This window comes from Centropristis striata, chromosome 4 (genome assembly GCF_030273125.1).
Source record: "Centropristis striata isolate RG_2023a ecotype Rhode Island chromosome 4, C.striata_1.0, whole genome shotgun sequence".
Taxonomy (NCBI): domain Eukaryota; kingdom Metazoa; phylum Chordata; class Actinopteri; order Perciformes; family Serranidae; genus Centropristis; species Centropristis striata.
The window spans coordinates 18693573-18715656 of NC_081520.1; the positions used below are offsets into that span (position 1 = coordinate 18693573).

General features: G+C 38.7%; 1 protein-coding gene across 1 annotated transcript in view; it reads left to right on the forward strand.

Moving 5' to 3' along the window:
* The window catches only part of rsf1a (remodeling and spacing factor 1a), a 31951-nt gene that overhangs the window by 1732 nt on the left and 8135 nt on the right, over window positions 1-22084 (forward strand). Inside the window, exons 2-17 of the mRNA XM_059330723.1 lie at window positions 4822-4913; window positions 6236-6328; window positions 7089-7294; window positions 7533-7681; window positions 8823-8930; window positions 10688-11999; window positions 13436-13643; window positions 13718-13927; window positions 14761-14865; window positions 15598-15677; window positions 15774-15822; window positions 16102-16208; window positions 16300-16364; window positions 16633-16810; window positions 18638-18867; window positions 19861-20061. Of these exons, the coding sequence (XP_059186706.1) occupies window positions 4822-4913; window positions 6236-6328; window positions 7089-7294; window positions 7533-7681; window positions 8823-8930; window positions 10688-11999; window positions 13436-13643; window positions 13718-13927; window positions 14761-14865; window positions 15598-15677; window positions 15774-15822; window positions 16102-16208; window positions 16300-16364; window positions 16633-16810; window positions 18638-18867; window positions 19861-20061 (3393 nt within the window). The remainder of the gene's footprint in view (window positions 1-4821; window positions 4914-6235; window positions 6329-7088; window positions 7295-7532; window positions 7682-8822; window positions 8931-10687; window positions 12000-13435; window positions 13644-13717; window positions 13928-14760; window positions 14866-15597; window positions 15678-15773; window positions 15823-16101; window positions 16209-16299; window positions 16365-16632; window positions 16811-18637; window positions 18868-19860; window positions 20062-22084) is intronic.

Sequence of the window (22084 nt, forward strand, 5' to 3'; positions counted from 1 at the left end):
ACAAATATAAGGGGGGAAAAAAGAAAACCCCAAAATATATACAAACTGCAGTTATGGCAACCAGTTGGAAGATGTTATGTAAGTGCACTTGGATATGGTTCAGTTTAGTTTAGTTTAGCTTTTTTATTTCAACATGTGCGAGTAACACAACAAAGTAAACTGAAAAACAAACAAATCCAATGAGAATAATCAAAACAAAAATAGCAATAACATGTCTGAAAAGGAGTAGGAAGAACCTACCCCTTCTCCACTACTCAATGAACATTATTTTTCCCTAAACATACATATTTACATAATACATATTTAGAAAAAAATAGATAATAAATAGATTAAGTAAACAAATACATAAATAATTTATCATTTATGAAAACACCCGATTTTTAAGTTATTTTGGTTCAGGATTTTAACGAAGTTCACAATAGAAACGTTAATAAATCCTCAGAGATGTTCACACACATAATTTCCCAAACTGCTGCAACAAGTGAAAGTTCATGGGGAATTGTCCATTGATTATTGTCCTTAAAGGGAAGGGATAATAATAATAATAATAATGCATTATATTTAAAGCACCTTTCAAAACACCCGATGTGAATGTGGATGTGAGTTTAGTCCAAGTTTCTGTGTAAATTTTTGACTGCTAACAAGGAGCTAACACACTCACTTTTCACTGTGTTTTACTAAAGTTAGAGCAAACAGAAACAACCAGGAGTAAAAAATAAGCCAAACTACAACCAGGAGTTTACTAAGAGTCAAGTGACAGATTGTCAATATTGTTGTCAACACAGTTATTGATCTGTGATCGGTTTAGTTTATTAGGTTATTATTAAGATCCCCATTAGCTGCAGCAGAGCCACAGCTATTCTTCCTGAGGTCCAGCAGGATCAAATATACAGTTGAAAACATAAACATTATAAAAATGAAAAACAAAACAAAAAAATAACAAGTGAACGATATGCTTCACCTAACAAAACAAAAACAGAGTGAGCGTTTACAGTTCTTAACTGCGCTTCATTCATTCTTCGTTATGTTAATTATTCACATACTAATCCATATTATTTCTATTCTTCTACATATTATATATGTATAATACGTCATTACATAATCTACTAACACATACTACATATCATATTGTATATACATTCATTCTACATCATATACATTATAATAACACATATATCTATAGAAATATACTACATACATATAAATATACCATGTTTTCTTACTTTGATGAATACTGTTTTAATAATATTTGAATTGCTTTATGTTAGTGGTGAGTTTGATATTTTAACCTCTATACAGAACCGTTAGATCTTACTTTAAGTAATGTAAAGTTTCCTACAGCTGCATGTCTGCTGATATATTTATGACTCTGCACTAAAAGTGAGGTTTTTCGGTAAACTTGGTGTGGGAGCCATGATGCAGCACCACACACACACACCAACCAGAGAGGCTTGTCAGGTGTAATTTTCCCCCGGACTTGCCTCACAGGCAGCCGGGCAGGATGACATCAGTGTCCCCGGTGTTTATGTGTTTATGTGTCGGTGTTGTTGCTTATGGCAGCGATATTTATCAATCACGGACGTAATTTTTTTTTGGGGGTGGGGACGCAGGGGACATGTCCCCTGCACTTTTTCAAAAGGCCGTTTTTGTCCCCTGCAGTTTTTACCGTCCAAAAGAGAGCCGTCAAGCATTAGGACCGAGCGGGAAACGGCCTGTCCCTTTAGTTTAGACCCGCCCACAAGCTCCTCCATTGGCTCTGCCGTCTCTTGTGTGATTGGCCATCCCCGCTGTCACTCATCAGGTTGTAAACACTTGCACACCGGTCTGCTGGTTGCCCAGGAGACAGGAGTTCCTCTTAATCTGCCGCTGTAAGGTGTTGTTAACCATAGATATCTATGAGAAAGGCTTGTTTATATTACAAATGTGATTTTATATATTATTATTTATATATGTATGTCCATACTCATGATAATTGTGAAACTAAGTTTTTTTCCTCTATAACCGTATCATCAAATTTGATGATTGTTAGGTCAAACCAAAAAAGAGAACAGTAAACTTAAAAGTAACAATAGAAAACTAGAAGAACTACTAGAAAACACAGTGAACTGAAAGAGTTTGGGTTTTAATAAAGATACTTGTGTCTCCCCCACCTCTCAAATCAACATTTCGTCCATGTTATCAATGATCAACCCTGTTAAATCTGCATTTTTTTTTACCAGAACTATGAGAAAGAAAGAAAGTGAGCCGCTGATGTTAAATGCTAAAATAAACAGTGGATGTTGTTGTTGGGGTTTTTTGAGTGGCTGTCAAATGTGCGCAAGCGCAGTAGGGACTCTGGCTGCCGGCTAACTAGTTAGCATCACAGATTTTAGTGTGAAGTTTTAAAATAACAACACCGAGCCATGAAGTGGAGTATTTGTTGGTGAGACAGTGATGTTTGAGAGCCGAAGATGTCGTGATAGTAACTTTACAAACCGTGTAAATTAGTCTTTAGCTGGTTTTAGTGACCGTTAGTTGGCTTGGTTAGCTTCTGTAATAAAACGTTAATCGTTAGTTAGACTGAACCGGTAATATTGATACAGTAGTTATGGGTTTATTATGGGACTCTGGCCGGATTGGCTTTGATATATTTGTCTGAATTCAGAGTCTGTGTCGATTAGAAAATAATAAAGTAAATTTGTGCCCGTAGAGAAAACTGTAATTTCCTATAATTCCGTGGGTTCCGTAAACGTCTCACGTCAGAGCACACATTAGTGCAGAGGAGTCCAATAAGTTTATAATAATATAATAGTTTTTACTAAGATTAAGATTTTAATAAGAAATTAAAAAACAAGATACATTATCTAACTTTTTTTAAAATCTTGGTAAGAAACAAATAATTGTCAGGTCACTCTGCTCGGGCCAGTTCATCGCTGCTGGCAGCTTTAATTTGTCTTGTTTTAAGAGTAAATTTTTTATTTAACATTTAATAATCTTAATTTAAGAAATCTTGTCAAGTGAAATTATCTGTCCATGCAGCAAGATCATTTCAACAAGCAATCATTTCCCTCAGATTTAGTGTTTAATCTGGTTTTTAGACACACCTTTTTTATAGTGTAAAGAGACAGGCAGCTGTATTTTGTACCAGCTGCAGGCAGTCCAGGCCAACATATTATATATAGTGAATTACAGTAATCTAATCTGGTATTAATAAAAGCATAGTTAACAGTCTCCAGATCTCTGCGTGGCAGGTACCCTTTTACTTTTAATAAAATCCTAAACTGGTAAAAGCTGTTTTTTTTACAACCGAGCTAACCTGACGATCACATTTCAACCTGTCATCAATTATTACACCAAGATTTTTTACTGATGACTGAATGTTAGTTGTAAGGGCCCAGAATGTCTGCTGGACCACAACCAAACATCATGATTTCAGTCCTGAGATGTCTGAAGTGAAATTTCAACAATGTGTCCCTGTTGTTTTGCTGTGCATCACAATGCAACAATCAGAAAAGACTCAAAACATTTCATCACATATATATATATTGTTACCGAACAACAATGTAATAGTTTACTTTAGAGCTGCAACAATTATTCGATTCATCGATTATTAAATTAATCGTCAACTATTTTGATAATCCAATAATTGGTTTGAGCAGTTTTTTTAAAAGACAATAAGTCCAAATTCTCTGATTTCAGCTTCTTCAATGTGAATATTTCTGGTTTCTTTGTTCCTTTATGACAATAAACTGAATATCTCTTTGGTTTGTGGACAAAACGAGATTTGAGGACGTCATCTTGTGGTTTGGGAAACACTCATTGATATTTTTATACATTTTATTCACAACAACTAATCGATTAATCGTTTAAATAATCGACAGATTAATCGACAATGAAAATAATCATTAGTTGCAGCTCTAGTTTACTTATTTCTGATTCAAACAACTTTTTGAGATCTCAAAATTAGTTTAATTTTTTCTACTTTTCCAATCCTGTGTAGTAATACTGGCATCACCACATTAACCTCAGTAGACGTTCTTCATGTTCAGTTAATTTCCTGCAACACAAACCAAATCAAACATTGAAAATTGAAGGTTTTGTCAGTAGCTTAGCAACAGGGTCCAACATAAGTCAGAAACGGATTCTGCTGTCCTAAAGCTAATTAAAATGCTGATTAACAATATTTTGCACAATGTTCCATATTTAAATATCACCAATATGTTTTTTTGTTTTTTGTTTTTCCTTAAAGAGCTATATTATATAGTCAGGTTGGCAAAGAAGTAGCATTTTCACATCTTCAATAAAAAGAAAATAATACATAATGGAGACAATAAATGATAAAGGTAAATAAAAAGAAATGGTAGAGATGTTAAACAGAAATGTGTTAAAGGAATTACAAGAGGTCTAGAATAGAATCTAGAATTACAATAAAATGCCACTTTCAAACACCTATTCTGTTAAATATCTCATGTATTTCAACAGAGGTGAGGCATATCTTAATATTATTATTAATATCTTAATATTTCATAGAAACATTTTCAAAGTAACCTTTCGCTTGGGAATATTTACATTTACAACAAACACGTGTTAATAAACACATCACCTACTATCTTATAATGACTTAAATGCAGAAATGACTAGTCGACGGCCAGACCTGCTCTCACTTTGGGATGGGATAAAAATATCAGGATAAATATCGATATTCAGCCTAAACATATAACAGGATATGACTTCTGGTCCATATTGCCCAGCCCTACGAACAGGTCAGCAGCGGCTTGTTGTGTACGTGTAGTGAAAGTGTTGTAACAGTGTTGCGTCTCTAATCATCCTGTGTGTTTCCAGTTCCTAAACCTCTGGTGGAGCTCCATGTGAAGCTGCTCAGGAAACTGGGGAGGTCTGTAACCACCGACCGCTGGGAGAAATACCTGGCCAAGGTGAGAGGAATCTCTCTGTCTCTCTGTCCGTCTTAATGTGTTTGTAATGTGTTTGAGTTTAGATTCCATCTGCAGCTTGACACAATTATCAACCAGAACTGAGCCGTCAGTAAGTGCAGCACTCTGTAGATGGAGGAGGAGCTGGATGCTGCATCTTTACAGACGCTTCTCAAGTGTTGTCTTCTGTGTTGAAGATTCTGACCACTCCCCACAGCTCACAGATCACAGCTCACAGCTCAGATGAATGGTGCAGGAAGTGTTTGTTAGTGTGGATGTGGTTACAGACCCTGTTTAGAGCTGCAGACATGAGAGTTATATTGTGAAAACAATAAAAAAATGTCTATTGTATATATTCTGTTGTGGTAAACCGACGGAGGAGACATGAAATGGATAGATGGGTGGGTGGATGGATAGATGGATGGATGATGGATAGATGATGGATGGATGGATGGATGGATGGATGGATAGGTAGATGAATGGATGGATGGATAGATGAATGGATGGATGGGTGGATGGATAGATGAATAGATGGATGGGTAGATGGATGGATGGATGGATAGATAGGACTTTATTGTCCATCATGGTGGAAATTTGTCTTTGGCTTCTCCAGTATAAAATATAAAATACAAACATGACACACATAAAAGCATGCAATATCTGAATAAACATAAATACACATCAGTAATAAATAAATACACTATCAATACACTATACACCAGTAAAAACAAACAGCAACAAACAATTTTGCAAATGGTTATAAACCAGCATCAGCAGGTGAACACATTTAAATCCTGAGGTCTTCATCATGTGGCGTTCAGGGCCTGTATGTTACGGGGAATAAATGACCTCTTATATGTGTTCCGGCTCCATCGGGGCCCTGAGTCGACGGCCAGACAGGAACAACTCAAACTCAGATTTCAGTTGATGTGAAGAATCTACAAATATGTATTTAGCCTTCCTGAGTACAGCTCTGTTAAAGATGTCATAGGGGTCTCTTTATGGCTTGATAACCACCTTCCTGCAGTCTGAACATTGTGGAAAGCTTCTTCTTGTCCTTCACACTCAGATTACCAAACCAAGCAGTTCTATCAAACTGTAGAATACTTCCAACCAGTCCCTTGTAAGACATCTCAAGAATTTGTTGGTTTACACCACAGCTTCTTAAAAACAGTCGCTGGTTGGTTCTCTTAAAAATGCTCAACAAATTGAAAGAAAACTTAGTTTGATCTAAAACTGTGCCCAGAGATGAAATCAGATGTATCAGTGTTGAGACAGAGAAGTTGTCTGCATTGACTCTATCCTCTCATTGTTTCTATCTGCAGGTTTGCCAGGAGTTGAACAGCACCTGGGCCTGGGAGCTGGAACAGAAAGGCTACCAGGAGATGTCCATGGAGTGCAAGTCATGCATCCTCAAAGTATGACACGCTCTGGTTTTAATCACTGTTAGATAGATAGATAGATAGATAGATAGATAGATAGATTTTGGTCATTCCGTGTTTTTTTTAGGTCATTTTGTGTCTTTTTTTTCGTCATTTTGTGTCGGATGGATGGATGGATAGATAATAGTATAATAGTAGTAGTAGTAATATAGCAATGTGCCATATATTTAGCCTGTGCAGGGTGTGCATACATGCATAACATAATACATAATATGTAAACATGTAAACATGTATATGTGTGTGTATATATATATATATATATATATATATATATATATATATATATATATATATACACACAAGATATGATATAATATGTACATACAATAGATAATATACTAAGAGTATAAGAATATGTAAATAAAGAAGTGAAGTAGAATGTGCAATGGAATGGACAAGAATATTGTCTAAATATGATCTATAATATCAATACGATTAATTTAATACACATCTCACATATGATGTGAAGTAAATGTTCTAGTATTTGGAGTGGAGTGTTGTACAGGTGCACAGTGCTGAAAGTGACAGTAGATTTAGTGCAGTGTTTTTGTTTTTTGTGTATCTAAAGGACGGAAACATGAGCAATAACTACATTCATCTTTTTAATTCATTTGTTATATCTTTCCATTCTCACCTTCCTCTCTCTCTCTCTCTCTCTCTCTCTCTCTCTCTCTCTCTCCCTCTCTCCCTCTCTCCCTCTCCCTCTTCTCTCTCTTCTCTCTCTTTCCCCCCTCAGTATCTCTGCGAGTGTCAGTTCGATGACAACCTAAAGTTCAAGATGGCGATCAACGAGGAGGACCCGGAGAAGATGCGCCTGCAGCCGATTGGCCGAGACAAGCAGGGTCTGATGTATTGGCTCCAGCTGGACCAGGAGCAGAACATCCGGCTGTACACGGAGGAGCAGGACGACCTGGACGGATCCACCTGGAAGTGCATCGTCAGGTAAGACTGTTGCTTCAATCTGGTGGAGAAATCGTCTCCTAGTGTGTCGACAGGCTGCAGTCACTATTAATTCAATTCAATTCAATTGGCTTCATTGGCATGACGTTACACTGTACATAATTGCCAAAGCAAGCGTCAGAAGTTGAATTATTATTATTATTATTAAGTTCTATTATTAGTGTTTGTTTATTGATGATCTGATATCTGACAAGACCGTTTATCCAAACCACCTCCTCAGGAATCGTACCGACCTGGCTGAGGCTCTGGAGCTGCTCAAAGCCCAGGTAGAACCTAAACAGAACCAGGACCAGAACCAGGACCAGGACCAAACCCAGAACCAGAACCAGGCTGGATCCAGGAGCACCAGCCCCACACACAAAGATGGAGGTATGAATAGTTAGTGAGCTCACAAACACACTGAGATTTATTTTTTTCTCAACTTCTCTTTATTGGGTTATTTTTCTTTCATTCACATACAAAAATAAAGAAGATGCATGTTAATTTATGCTTGAAATCAGCACAAAAGAACAGAATGATAGTAGAAAAATAAAAGCAATAAAAAAACCAAAAACCCCAAAAAAACCTAGGTGGAGTCAAATCAAATGCCAAAACAATAATAATAAGGTTTACAAATAAAAGAAAGAGATTTAAATAGTAATAATACAACTTGGAGGATGTCAAGTGTTCTAAAATTTACAGTTGTTAATTTTTCATGGGATTTTATTTAGTATAATAGTCCATAAATGGCTGCCATATTGTTTAAAATGTATTTATCTTACCTCTCAGGGTGAATTTTATTTATTCTAACTGCAAATGTTTTATTATATCATTCATTAAAGCTTCATAGAATGGAGGATTTTTTTTGTTTCGAGTTCAGCAGAATTATTCTTCTCACACACTGAGACTTTTAATGTCTGTAGATGAAACTTGGAGCCAAGATATGTCTTAAGATTTAAAACTTAAAAAATAATCACTGTAAAATATATTCTGCAATATATTCTGTTTTAATTGAGAGCTGACTCAACTGATCCTCTTTAAGGCCAATAAAAGAGATCTAATTGTAAAGTTAGTTTGTTGCTTTATTGTCTCCCTTAGGAGAAATTTGTTTTGGACACAAGAGAATGTCACATGTTCACATATAGCACAACACAAAACATGCTTATTTCTAGATTTAACAATCTTAATTTAAGAAATCTTGTCAAGTGAAATTATCTGTCCATGCAGCAAGATCATTTCCCTCAGATTTAGTGTTTTTATCTTGTTTTTAGACACACCTTTTTTGCAGTACAGACTGAACATATTTGTTGACAACGGCGATGTTTCTCTCTCTCTCTCTCTCTCTCTCTCTGTGTGTGTGTGTGTGTGTGTGTGTGTGTGTGTGTGTGTGTGTGTGTGTGTGTGTGTGTGTGTGTGTGTGTGTGTGTGTGTGTGTGTGTGTGTGTGTGTGTGTGTGTGTGTGTGTGTGTGTGTGTGTGTGTGTGTGTGTGTGTGTGTGTGTGTGTGTGTGTGTGTGTGTGTGTTGATGAAGGGGACGAGGCTGTTGGAGGCACCGATCCTGAACCCTCCAAGACCTCAGAGGAAAACACAGACAGTAAGAGAGTCGAGCCTGTAAAGGAAGAGGAACCCTCAACACCAGGTACCTGATTAATTAACACAGCTGCTGCTTACTTTATTTATTTACTTATTTGATTAGGACAATGCACATTAATCAATTTATCAGCAAAAGCATCAATATAAATATGCCATTGGGTTAGCACAGTTGCTAAAGTTCACCCGTTGTCCTCAGGCAGGTACACAAGACATCCAAACAATATACCATGACAAATAGATAAAACATGTAGAAATCTGACACAAAAAATAAATCCTAATTCACATCGAGGTTAAAAGTTCATACAGAGAATAGAAAAGACAAAGAGGTTAGTCATGAGTGCAACTCTGGGTTGTTTTCAACCACTGTTTAAGGGTAAAGGTTTAACTCCAAGGAGTCTTATAGGGCTATTTTGTCCATTTTTGAATCCTTTTCATGTCTTTTTGTGTCTTTGTAAGTCATTTTGTGGCTTTTTTGGTCATTTTGTCTCTGTTGTATCTTTTTTTAGTTACTTTGTGCCTTTTTTTTGTCATTTTGTCTTCTGTGGGGTTTTTTTGGTCATTCTGTCTTCTCATTTTGTGTCCTTTTTGGTCATTTTGTGTCCTTTTTGGTCATTTTGTGTCTTTTTTGGTCATTTTGTGTCTTTTTTTAGTCATTTTGTGTCTTTTTTGTGTCATTTTGTGTGGTTTTTTTTTTAGTCCTTAAGTCCAATATAAAATGTGATTTTGAATCTTGGTATATCATCATCAAACTGAAACTGGCCTCATGGAGTTTACAGCCAGAACTTTAGAGGTGAATTTACAGTAGGGCTCCACGCTGCTCTGTTTTCTAGTCTGGATGTGATGAAGAAGTCTGGATTTGGAGCTTTTGGAGACTCCAGAGGGTTAAGAGGTTATCCCACTGTTATGCTTTGTTTCATGAAAATGGCACTTTGAAATTAAGACAATTAAACATTTTACATATGATGCATGGATGATGAAGCCAGGAGGATAAGGGAAGTGGTGGGAAATGAGGAAACGGCAGCTTTTTGTGATTGTTTTCAGTGATAGTGAAGTGTTTCGCTTAGTGCTTTTTCATTACTGAGTTTTTCTGCTCTAAGTGCTTTGTGTTTTTGAAGGAGCACCCAGAGAGACTTAGAGAGCAGAAACTAAACATTAACTCAGAGCTGAAAGGCCACCGTCATCTTTTTATTGCACGATCAGATGAACTGAGAGATGAAACTGTTTCTGTCTCATCCTAAAATAAGCCTTGAACCAGGCAAAGCTCCTGGATCAGCACAGTGAGGCTTTCTTTTATGCTATAAAATTAAAAGGTAACTTTTAATAAGTTTACTTCCCAGCTCTGTCTGCACACTGCAAAAATTAAACTAAACTAAAAATGTTTAGTTTAGTTTTGACACATGTATGTACACAGGTATGTGCAGCCCAAGAATACATTTATAGATAAAAACTAACCAATGAGAGATAAAAACTAACCAATGAGAGATAAAAAATAACCAATGAGAGATAAAACTAACCAATGAGAGATAAAACTAACCAATGAGAGATAAAACTAACCAATGAGAGCCTGCGAAGATACAAAGATGGCATCTCAGCCGTGGCATACGGAGAACAATGATGTGCATGATTTCCCAAACCAGTAATGAAACTCAGAGCACAATGATAAACACAGTCCAGCTTCTTAAGGCTCTGAGTTGTTACATTCATGAAAAGCAGATCACTGTAGTCCAGTAGAGGCAAAAAAGTTACACAAATCAAATATTTCCATGACCGAAAGTGAACTAGTTTTGTCTTTTTGCGTTGCAGTGCTGAAGCTGGAGCAGCCTAACAGTGAGTCTGAGGTGAAAGAAGAGAAGACGGACCACAAGTCATCTCCCGTCTTCGATAACCGCGTCAGCACCATCACCACCATCATCAAGTCCGAGTCGAGGGACGTGGACGCTCCCAAAAACGCTGTGTCTGTCGTCATGGCGCCCGGCGCCACTGTCACCAAAAAGGAAATGAACAAGGAGGAGGAAGCGGAGCGGGCGGTGGTCCGCAGCAGCCAGCAGGCTAAAATACCACTGAAGAAGAGGGAGCTGAAGATAGCGGAGAGTTACCATAGCAACCACCTCAACAACAGCAACAGCAGCAGCATTATTGTCTGCAACCCGTCGGTGATTCAGAGCAAAGAGGGGAAGTTAACCAGCTCGTTGGCGCCTCCTGGTGGTCCGGCTGCCTCACAGCAGCTGGAGCTGAACGGGAGAGCGGCGCTGCCTTCACACAAAGACGGACAGAACGGAGTCATCGGGGTCATAGGTCAAGTTGGCGTCATAGGTCACGTCGGGGTTATTCGCAGCCCGTCGGAGCGCCACAGAGCCCTCGGGGCCGAGCAGCAGGAGCAAAACGGGGCCAGTTTAGACCACCGGGGCTCCAGAACCGGGGAGGAGGAGAGGGAGGTGGGCCGGCAGTCAGTGCTGGTGAGGAAAGGAGCAGTAGAAGGAGAAACGGCAGCAGCAGCGCCTCCTCCTGCAGCCACGGAGGCTCAAAACGGCAGAAAACTACCTTTGATATGCTTAAAATCTGATCCACTACCTGAAGCTGCAGAGAGGAAAGTGGATTCTGTTTCCTCGTTGTCTCAGTCTGCAGAGGAACTGAAAAGAGAAACGGCAGAAAAAACAACAGAGGAGCAGAAAACTGGGCACAGCAGTCATCAGGAGAAGGAGAAGGAGGAGGAGAAGGAGGAGAGGAGGAGAGACGCGTCTGTGGCAGGAGAAGCATGTAAAGATGACCAGGAAAAGAATAAAAGCACTTTAGGAAAAGTGGAGATGGACTCAGGGAGCAACGCTCCACTTCCAGGAGGAGACCAGCAGGAGAAAAAGGAGCAGGACGGGCTCAACGGGGCGTTGGCGGCCCAGGTGAGGGTGAAGGATATCGGGCTGGGGTCGGGGGAGAAGCAGCAGGTTCCCCGGGAGGAAGCGTCCTCCGAGCTCCAGAAAGAAGGAATCAGGCTGAAGATCAAGATCCCTCCCCACCGCAGAAATAAGTTGAGGAAAGGCGGGAAGGAGGAAGAGAAGGAGAGGAAGCAGGAGGTGCAGCAGGAAGGGAGGCAGCTGAGGAGATCAGCCAGGATCTGCAGGTAAATGTTTAATAAAACTCATGAAACTAGAGTATTTCAATAAAGATTCAGGGTTCGTACGGGGGCTTGAAATCCTTGAAAATGCTTGAATTTAAATGTTGTATTTTCAAGGTTTAAAAAGTGCTTCAAGGATTTTGGATAAAGTTCTCGTAAATGCTTGAAATTCTTACTGTATTTCTCTTGCAATCTGACTATATCCATCTATAGACTATAGATAATCACATGTTCATTGTAAAAAAATAATGAGTAGCCTATCTGAAATGAAGACCATTCCTCCTGACCAAAAATAGATGTAAAAATGACCACAAAATTGTCGAAATAGAAACAAACTGATCAAAAATAGATGTAAAAATGACCAAAAAACACACAAAATGACCAAACATAGATGCAAAAATGACCAAAAAACACACAAAATGACCAAACATAGATGCAAAAATGACCAAAAAAGACACAAAATGACCAAAAAATGACACAAAATTGTCGTAATAGAAACAAAATGACCAAAAATAGATGTAAAAATGACCAAAAAAGACACAAAATGACCAAAAATAGATGTAAAAATGACCAAAAAAGACACAAAATGACCAAAAATAGATGTAAAAATGACCAAAAAACACACAAATTGATCAAAAATAGATGTAAAAATTACCAAAATATGACACAAAATTATAGCCTGGGTATACCCATACTGCCTTGCGCGTTCAAATTTAATTTCAAACCTCCATCCAGTCTGGCAACCAGGGCCGTTTCTTAGCCCTGTTTTAGGGATCCAATCACAGAGCAGGGAGGGACGGCAAGACGATGACGCGTACTACTCGGCAGACGGAAGCTTGTAGTTTTCTTACGGATCCAACATGGCTGCTGCAGACATTCTAAGCGCCCAATAAACGGCTCCGGAGGATCGTAAACCACACCTCCTCTACGGAGAAATGAACGGCTGGTTGCCAGACTAGATCTCATTTGAGATTAGTCTGGTGTTAGCCAGGCTAACAAAATTATTGAAATAGAAGCAAACTGACCAAAAATAGATGTAAAAATGACCAAAGAAGAAACAAAATGACCAAAAATAGCTGTAAAAATGACCAAAAAAGACACTAAATGACCAAAAATGGATGCAAAAATGACCAAAAAATGACACAAAATTGTCGAAATAGAAACAAAATGACCAAAAACAGATGTAAAAATTACCAATAAACACTCAAAATGACCAAAAATAGATGTAAAAAAATTGATGTAATGCAATTTACAACAGGTGTAAGATACTGGAAAAGCTTGAAAATTTACCTTGAAAGTCCTTAAAAAGCTTGAATTTGACCACTGCTAAAGTGTACGAACCCTGGAGATTAAACCTGTTATTTATCAATTGTTTTCTCAAATACAGCTTGTTTTGATTTTGACAATAAATTCAGTCCCATTTACACCTTTTTTTCTTGAAGATCATCTGCTTTGCCAACCTGCAGGCCGAGCTCAAAGGCGGCTGAGAGCCAGAGAAAGAAACCCCCAAAAAAACAGGCACTGGCTTCCAGAATGAGAGAAGAAGAAGAAGAGGAGGAGGAAGAGGAAGAAGAAGATGAAGAGGAGCAAAGCTCAACTGCAAAGAAAGACAGAAAAACAGAACCTGTTGGGCAAATTAGGAAACTGAGGGTAATCTATTATCTAAACTTTAATCTTTCCTTTTATTTTGTGTCTGTTTGACTGTTTCTGTGTGTGATTTTTAGGGTAAACGGAGGCATCGACGCACCCGATGGTCTAACATTCGCACTAAGAGACGCAAACTGAATGAAGGAGACGAGGTGGAGGACAGAGGGAGGAAACGAGGAGACGAGGAGAGTGAAGGAGGGAGCGACTCTGAAGAATCCTATAAATCAGAAGAGATTCCCAGTGAGGACGCCTGCAGCCACTGTGGCCTGCCCAACCACCCTGAACTGGTGAGATAATAAACAAAGGGACATAAACAAGGCAGCATGGCTAAATATGCACAGCGTCTCTGCTGATCATAAACATCGTGATGGTGAATTAACCGGCATCACTAACTGTGCACAGTGTTTAGTGCTTGTTGTAAACAAACAGAGATCGCTAAGTGAACACCTCCTGCAGCAGCAGCACATACACACTGTACTGCTACAGAGCTAACTGTTAGCCTGTTAGCACATACACACTGTACTGCTACAGAGCTAACTGTTTGCCTGTTAGCACATACACACTGTACAGCTACAGAGCTAACTGTTAGCCTGTTAGCACATACACACTGTACTGCTACAGAGCTAACTGTTAGCCTGTTGGCACATACACACTGTACTGCTACAGAGCTAACTGTTAGCCTTTTAGCAATTTGCTGACTGGATGCTAAGGGATTAACATCCCCTCCAGCTCTGCAGCTGGGAGAGACTGCTGCAGGAGGACTGTGCCGCTTAGACTCGTTCTTACTCTTCTTAACGAGCCGCTGCTCCTTAAGATATGGCTGACAATGACTGTGTTACTAAGTTTTTTTATTTTTTTATATTTAATCCCACATGATGCTGTGAGGTGTTTTGATATGCAGAGTTAAGACGAGCGGTGTCGTTCATTCACAGGCCAAGAGGAGACAGCAATCTCTCAATTTGATTTTTAAAGATTTACGATGAAGTCAAAAGGATTTGTTCAGATTTCAAGTCGGTCTAAAATACAACGCTCACATAAAGAGTTCAGATAAAGTGGTTTATGTCACAGCTGGCATTGTAGTTGCATTGTTTATTAATTATTATTCCACTGTATGTTCCAGATCCTGCTGTGTGACTCCTGTGACAGTGGATACCACACAGCCTGTCTAAGGCCTCCACTCATGTTGATCCCAGACGGAGAGTGGTTCTGTCCTCCCTGCCAACATGTAAGAGACAATAACCCATACTCATGGTTCATACGGGTGCTTAAAATCCTTGAAAATGCTTGAATTTTAATGTTGAATTTCAAGGTTTGAAAAGTGCTTTGAAATTTTGGATTAAGTGCTTGTAAATGCTTGAAATTCTTACTGTATTTCTCTTTCAATCTGACTATAGATAACCACATTTTCAATGGAAAAAAATATATAAACTGAACAGCCTATAGCCTATAATCTGAATTTAAGAGCGCTCCGCCTGCGTCTTCTTGTTTCTGAGATGTTTCTTGTTGCTCTCCCCTGTATCTTCTTACTGAAGGGAGTTTTTCTAGTTCCTAGTGGATGTGAGGGTCCTGAAGTATTTGTGGGGCTTTCGTCCTAGTTTGGGTCGTGTTTAGTTCCACCAGCTTCCACCACCAAGTGTAATACCATTGCTGATTTTATGGTTAAGTGAAATTACCCCTTTAAGTATCAAAGTACTCATCTAAAACATGCCATTTACAACCGTTGAAAGGTCCTGGAAAAGCTTGAAAATGGACCTGGAAAGTCCTTGAAAAGTGCTTGAATTTGACCACTGAAAAAGTGTACGAACCTTGTATACATATAATACACATTTAATCTCTATTATTATTATTATGTGCTTTTTTAATTATCTTATTGTTTAAAGACTTCTTTTTAGGATTGACATTAAAAAATCTAAATAAAAAAAAATTACATTTTCTAACATTTTTGTTCCTTTATCAGAAACTGCTGTGTGAGAAACTGGAGGAGCATCTGCAGAACCTGGACAGTGCTCTGAAGAAGAGAGAGAGAGCAGAGAGGAGGTAAACACACACACACACACATACATGCAAAAAACCTCCCAAAGACCAAATGAAGTGTATTTTGACCTCCTTGTCTCTGTGTCTCCGTGTGTCCAGGAGGGAGCGGCTGGTCTACGTGGGCATCAGTGTGGAGAACATCATCCCTGTGAGTAAAACTACGGCTGAATTTTAAATTTTTTGGCATTTCATTTACACTTACATTTTTTTCATAGTGTAATTTTTGTCATGAGTACTTTCACACTGGAATCTCCCTCCAGGAGATTGTGCAAAGATAAAATCTCAAGGGGAGGCACAAGTGTTGCTAATTTTAACACAAGCAGTTTAATGAAACACCTGAAGATGCGTCACCCTAAAGAGCACGAGGGATTTTCTAATTTGATGTTTCACTGGTCCACATTAAAATAATCTGTCTGGACTGTTTCAGGAGGGCGATGAGGGGGAGGAGGAGAAGTCGACGAAGAAGAAAGATCCTAAAAAGAGCAAAAATCTGGGGAGAAGATCAACCAGAACCAGGAAACACATCAGCTACAGGTGGGTCGGCTCTTTCTAATGTTTTACTGGGGAATTACTGCCATCAACTGTTGATCAGCGGCAAATCAAGAAGTATGTGTTTCTGTTCCAGGTTTGATGACTTTGATGATGCCATTGATGAGGCGATAGAGGAGGACATCAGGGACCTCTGTGGAGGTGAGTTAAAGGGACAGTTTACAGCTTAATAAATATATATATATATATATATATATATATATATATATATATATATATATATATATTTTGAGCTGATATTTTTTTTTCTTAAGCCACTCCTCTGGTTTCAGGTGTCTGGTCTTTGTTGTTATTAACGTTTTTGATGCAACATGTTGGCAACAATTCCACCACATGAAGATGATTAAGAATCCAAACTTAGATTAAACTCAACACTAAATTGAACCCACTGTTACCTGTTCGGCTGCAGGAGGACGGCAGGCCAGAGAGATCAGCTCCATCCTGTCAGACGATGGGACGAAGGAGAGCCAGCAGCCAATCAGAAGCCAGACTCTTGCTGCCAGGAACAGGAAGAAACGGAGACTGAACGACTTGGAGAGCGACAGCACAGCAGCAGAGAGCGAAGACGAATTCATGCTCAGCAACAGGTAACACACAAACACAGACATGGTCTCTATTTGATCCTTTAATGTCGGCTCTTCCTGTCATTGTGAAGCAGAATTCACAAAGCGTGGGATTGTTCACCCACTAATTTAGACCGTCATGAGACAGGTTAGTTTTAGGGGTGCAATTTTTCACCAATCACTGATTCTTAAAAAGCCTGACCTGCCGATTCCGATTTTGGCCGATACCGATTTTTTTTATAACTCACAGCTGAACCTTCAATGTTTGAATCTTATTTTATTTGAAAACAATAACACAGCAGTATTTTTCTTTAAGAAATAAAGGAAATCACAATGTCTGAGATAGTTAATAAAATATTGAACTTAAAATAAAATAAATAGCAACAATTTACAGGACAAACTAACAAAAGAACTGCAACCATAAATAAAGTGTCCTTAGTTTTTGGTTTCGTTATAGTGCAACATACAGACAACTAGGGATGGGCGACTTTTGACTATTCGAATAGTCATTAAATCATAAAAAAACGAATAGTTCATCATATCTGGAAGAAAAAAAGTTGTATTACTGGTGCCTTCCTCACGGGGGCAGCGTAGCATTTGTTGATACAGTGTGGCAGCTAGATGCCAAACTGTAGAAGAAGAAACAAACAGAGGAGAGGGTTTTCCACGGCGGGACAAGTTAGTTAGCCCCCAGAGGGATTTACGAGACTCTGGAGGTGACGTTTGGTTTTCTCCGTCGCTAACTGTGCACAACGTCAGCAGCTGATCATAAACAAAGCAGCATGGCTAATTATGCACAGTGTCTCCACTGATCATAAACATAGTGATGGTGAATTAACCGGCATCACTAACCGTGCACAGAGTGTCTGGTGCTTGTTGTAAACAAACAGAGATCACTAAGTGAACATCTCCTGCAGCAGCAGTACATACACACTGTACTGCTACAGAGCTAACTGTAGCTAACTGCCGCTAACGGAGGCTCTTCTTAAGAAGAGTAAGAAGGAGTCGCTGGATTTGTCTCCAGTCGCTTTCTTGAAAAATAGTCGCTAAGGAGGTCGGAAAAGTCGCTAAATTTAGCAACAAAGTTGGGAGCACTGCTTCGCCTGTGGGGGGTTATTATCGAGGTAGATAAAATGCTAGATAAATCAGTTTGACGTAAAAGAATCGGCCGATCCCGCAAAATTAAGGAAATCGGTGCACCCCTAGTTAGTTTAGTCCTGTTTTGTTACTGGTTTCCTCACAGAGAAACATCCAAATGAGTGAATGATCCCTGACACTTCAGCTCTATAATAGACTAAAATAAGACATATTACACAGGGAAACTGAGTGTGACACTAGCCTATTGAAAATGTACATACAACAGAGAAGAAGTCGGTAACATCACTTGAAAACTTGTTACAAAGACCTAGAGCTGTACAATATCTTCAATCCAATCCACTTTATTTATATAGCACAATTTTAGCAAATTTCCAAAGTGCTGCACAAACAATAAATAGATAACACAATACAAAGAGAGGTAGTAATCAATAGAACAGTAAAATGCAATAAGATAAAATAAATTAAAAATAGGATAAAAATAAATAAAATAAAATGTCAAATGTACTGCCTGCACAAAATAAAATATGCATGTATACAAATAAAACAAAAAATCATAAAATCAACACTCTACGTGTCATTCTACAAGTCATTCTTATAAACAGCAATTGCTCTCTCCATTTAATTTGAAAAAGATATGATCATATGATCTACAAAAAAACAAAAAACGAATGTTCAATCAAGGGCGTACTTTTATTTTTTCCTTCTCTATTCTCTATCTGCTTCTTATTGCCTTCTTCTTCTTCCCCCTCAAAGCTCAGAGGATGAAGACTTCGCTGCGTCAGGTGCTGATGAGGAAGAGGAGGAAGAAGAAGATGCGGGCAGCGACGTGGGCAGCCTGGACAGTGGGACGGGCCCCCGGCGGGCTCTGAGAGGGGCCCCCAAACACCGACCCAGCAGACCCCAACGCAGGGGCCGCAAACGGCTGAGACGGCGGCGGAGACGCTCCTCTGAGGAAGAGGAGGAAGAGAGTGAGGAAGAGATGGGTGAGTGCACCGCTACGCTGCAGGACAGATAATTGTTTTAGCATTGCAGTTGCATGTAGAGTGTGTGTTCAAAAAAGGTGTTTAAAAACCAGATAAAACAGTAAATCTGAGGGAAATGATCTTGCTGCATGGACAGATAATTGTTTTACATTGCAGTTGCATTCAGGGTTGACTGGTTGTGTATTTACTGTAAAAAAGGTGCTTAAAAACCAGATAAAAACACTAAATGAATGAAATGATCTTGCTGCATGGACAGATAATTTCACTTGACAAGATTTCTTAGATTAAGATTATTAAATCTAGAAATAAGCACGTTGAACACTTAAAATAAGAAATTAACTCTTAAAACAAGATAAATTAAAGCTGCCAGCAGTGATGAACTGGCCCGAGTAGAGTGACCTGACAATTATTTGGTTCTTACCACTCGTTTTAAGAGTTAATTTCTTATTTTAAGTGTTCACAATGCTTATTTCTAGATTTAATAATCTTAATTTAAGAAATCTGTGTGAAAAAGTGTTTTATTCTGGTTTGAACTGGTTTTATTCCGATTTGAACTGGTTTTATTCTGGTTTGAACTGGTTTTATGTGGTTTTAAGTGGTTTGAACTAGTTCTATTCTGGTTTGAACTGGTTTTATTCTGGTTTTATTCTTGTTTTAAGAGTTAATTTCTTATTTTAAGCATTCAACATGCTTATTTCTAGATTTAACAATCTTAATTTAAGAAATCTTGTCAAGGTAAATTATCTGTTCATGCAGCAAGATCATTTCCCTCAGATTTACTGTTTTTATCTGGTTTTTAGACACACCTTTTTTGCAGTGAACAAATGGATGTCTTCAAATGTCTTGTTTGTCCAAACAACAGTCAAAAGTTGACAGAACTATAAAAGAGAGAAAAGAGCAAAACAATTAGGAACGTCGAACCAGATCTTCGATTCTGGAACCAACTGATCGATTATTAAAGTTGTAATCTGTAAATGTTTACTTCCTCCACAGACTCGGATCAGATCAGCGGCATGACGGACAGCGACGCTGACAAAAAGAGGCGGGGCCTGAGGCGGGGCCAGCGCCAGCAGGTCAACTACCGCGAGACGTCAGAGTCGTCTGATAACTCCAGAACCTCCACCAAGAAGGTCAAAGTGGCGAAACCTCGCGGCCGTCCCCGCAAGGAGCACCTCTCCACCGACTACAGCGATGGTCAGTCACCTCAGATCACTTTATATTTATATTTAATATCTGCAACAACAGAAAACAAGAGTTGAATACAGCTTTAACAATGAGTCATACTGGTTCTTTTATGGCTTCCCTCTTTCTGTTGCACATTTCCTTTTAGTTTTCTTTGGCCAGGAGGCCGTACATTTTCTTTTGTTGTTTTCATAACACAAACATGAGGTCATATACAAACATTCTGTCACAGCATTTAGCATAATGATTGATTAATCGCCCATTATTAGAAATGGCTATAATTTTCCAATTTGTGAATATATTATAAATGGTTGTTTAGTATCATTGTAAAGGGGGCATCCATGCTTTCATTTAAGCCCAAAGTTGTATCTTTCTGACAAATACAGAGGACACATGACCTCTTTAAACCATAAATTACACACATTTTCCCACAATTTTGGCCTAAACTCTCTAGTTGATGTGATCCCTGTAGGATCAAGGGACATCAGGGACCCAAAAACCAACAACTGCAATACTTAATAGACTCTGTTAGTTCAGGAAAAGTATAATATACCCATACTATTTCTTAGTTAGAGGTCATTGTGAGCCTTAAATTAGAAGAAGTGTCCGGATCAGGTCAGTTCACCTCCATTCATTCTTTTTTTACCAGTTTGTCAGAAAGATACAACTTTGGGCTTAAATGAAAGCCATGGATCCCCCCTTTACAATGATATCTTAACTTTTACAGCTTGACATCCGGCAGAAATGGATTCAGCAGAAAAAAATACTATAGGAACAACCAAGAAAACACTTTTACCCCAAAATGCCTCAAAACCACCTCATTTTCTGAAGGTTTTTTCCCAAATTCGGTCCTGTCTATCTGGGAAGATTGAAATTTTCCAGCTCTATTTCCCATTTTAGTTTTATATAATCTGTTGAGTGGGTCTTGAGTACGGATTCCCAATAATTCGTTGGGATGATTTTGAGTTATAAGAGCTGTTTCCACTACCGGGCAATACCAAGAATGAGGCGGGTCTCACTCGCTTTTTTTGGGACTTTTTTGTCCCTGTAGAAGAGCAGGGTCTTTTTTCTCCCCTGAAAAAAGCCTGGTTGCTGATTGGATAGAACGCTAAGCAGGATGTGATGTAGTACTGGACGCCACAACAACAAGCCAGCGAAGCAGTGTTGCCAGCTTAACAAGTTTGTTGCTAAATTTAGCGACATTATTTATTTATTTTTATCCTATTTTTAATTTATTTTATCTTATTGCATTTTACTGTTCTATTGTTTACTGCATCTCTTTGTATTGTGTTATCTATTTATTGTTTGTGCAGCACTTTGGAAACTTGTGTTTGCTAAAATTGTGCTATATAAATAAAGTGGATTGGATTGAAGATATTGTACAGCTCTAGGTCTTTGTAACAAGTTTTCAAGTGATGTTACCGACTTCTTCTCTGTTGTATGTACATTTTCAATAGGCTAGTGTCACACTCAGTTTCCCTGTGTAATATGTCTTATTTTAGTCTATTATAGAGCTGAAGTGTCAGGGATCATTCACTCATTTGGATGTTTCTCTGTGAGGAAACCAGTAACAAAACAGGACTAAACTAACTAGGGGTGCACCGATTTCCTTAATTTTGCGGGATCGGCCGATTCTTTTACGTCAAACTGATCTTATCTAGCATTTTATCTACCTCGATAATAACCCCCCACAGGCGAAGCAGTGCTCCCAACTTTGTTGCTAAATTTAGCGACTTTTCCAACCTCCTTAGCGACTATTTTTCAAGAAAGCGACTGGAGACAAATCCAGGAGACAAGCTTGTTAAGAAGAGCCTCCGTTAGCTACAGTTAGCTACAGTTAGCTCTGTAGCAGTACAGTGTGTATGTGCTGCTGCTGCAGGAGGTGTTCACTTAGCGATCTCTGTTTGTTTACAACAAGCACCGGACACTCTGTGCACAGTTAGTGATGCTGGTTAATTCACCATCACTATGTTTATGATCAGCGGAGACTCTGTGCATAATTAGCCATGCTGCTTTGTTTATAATCAGCTGCTGA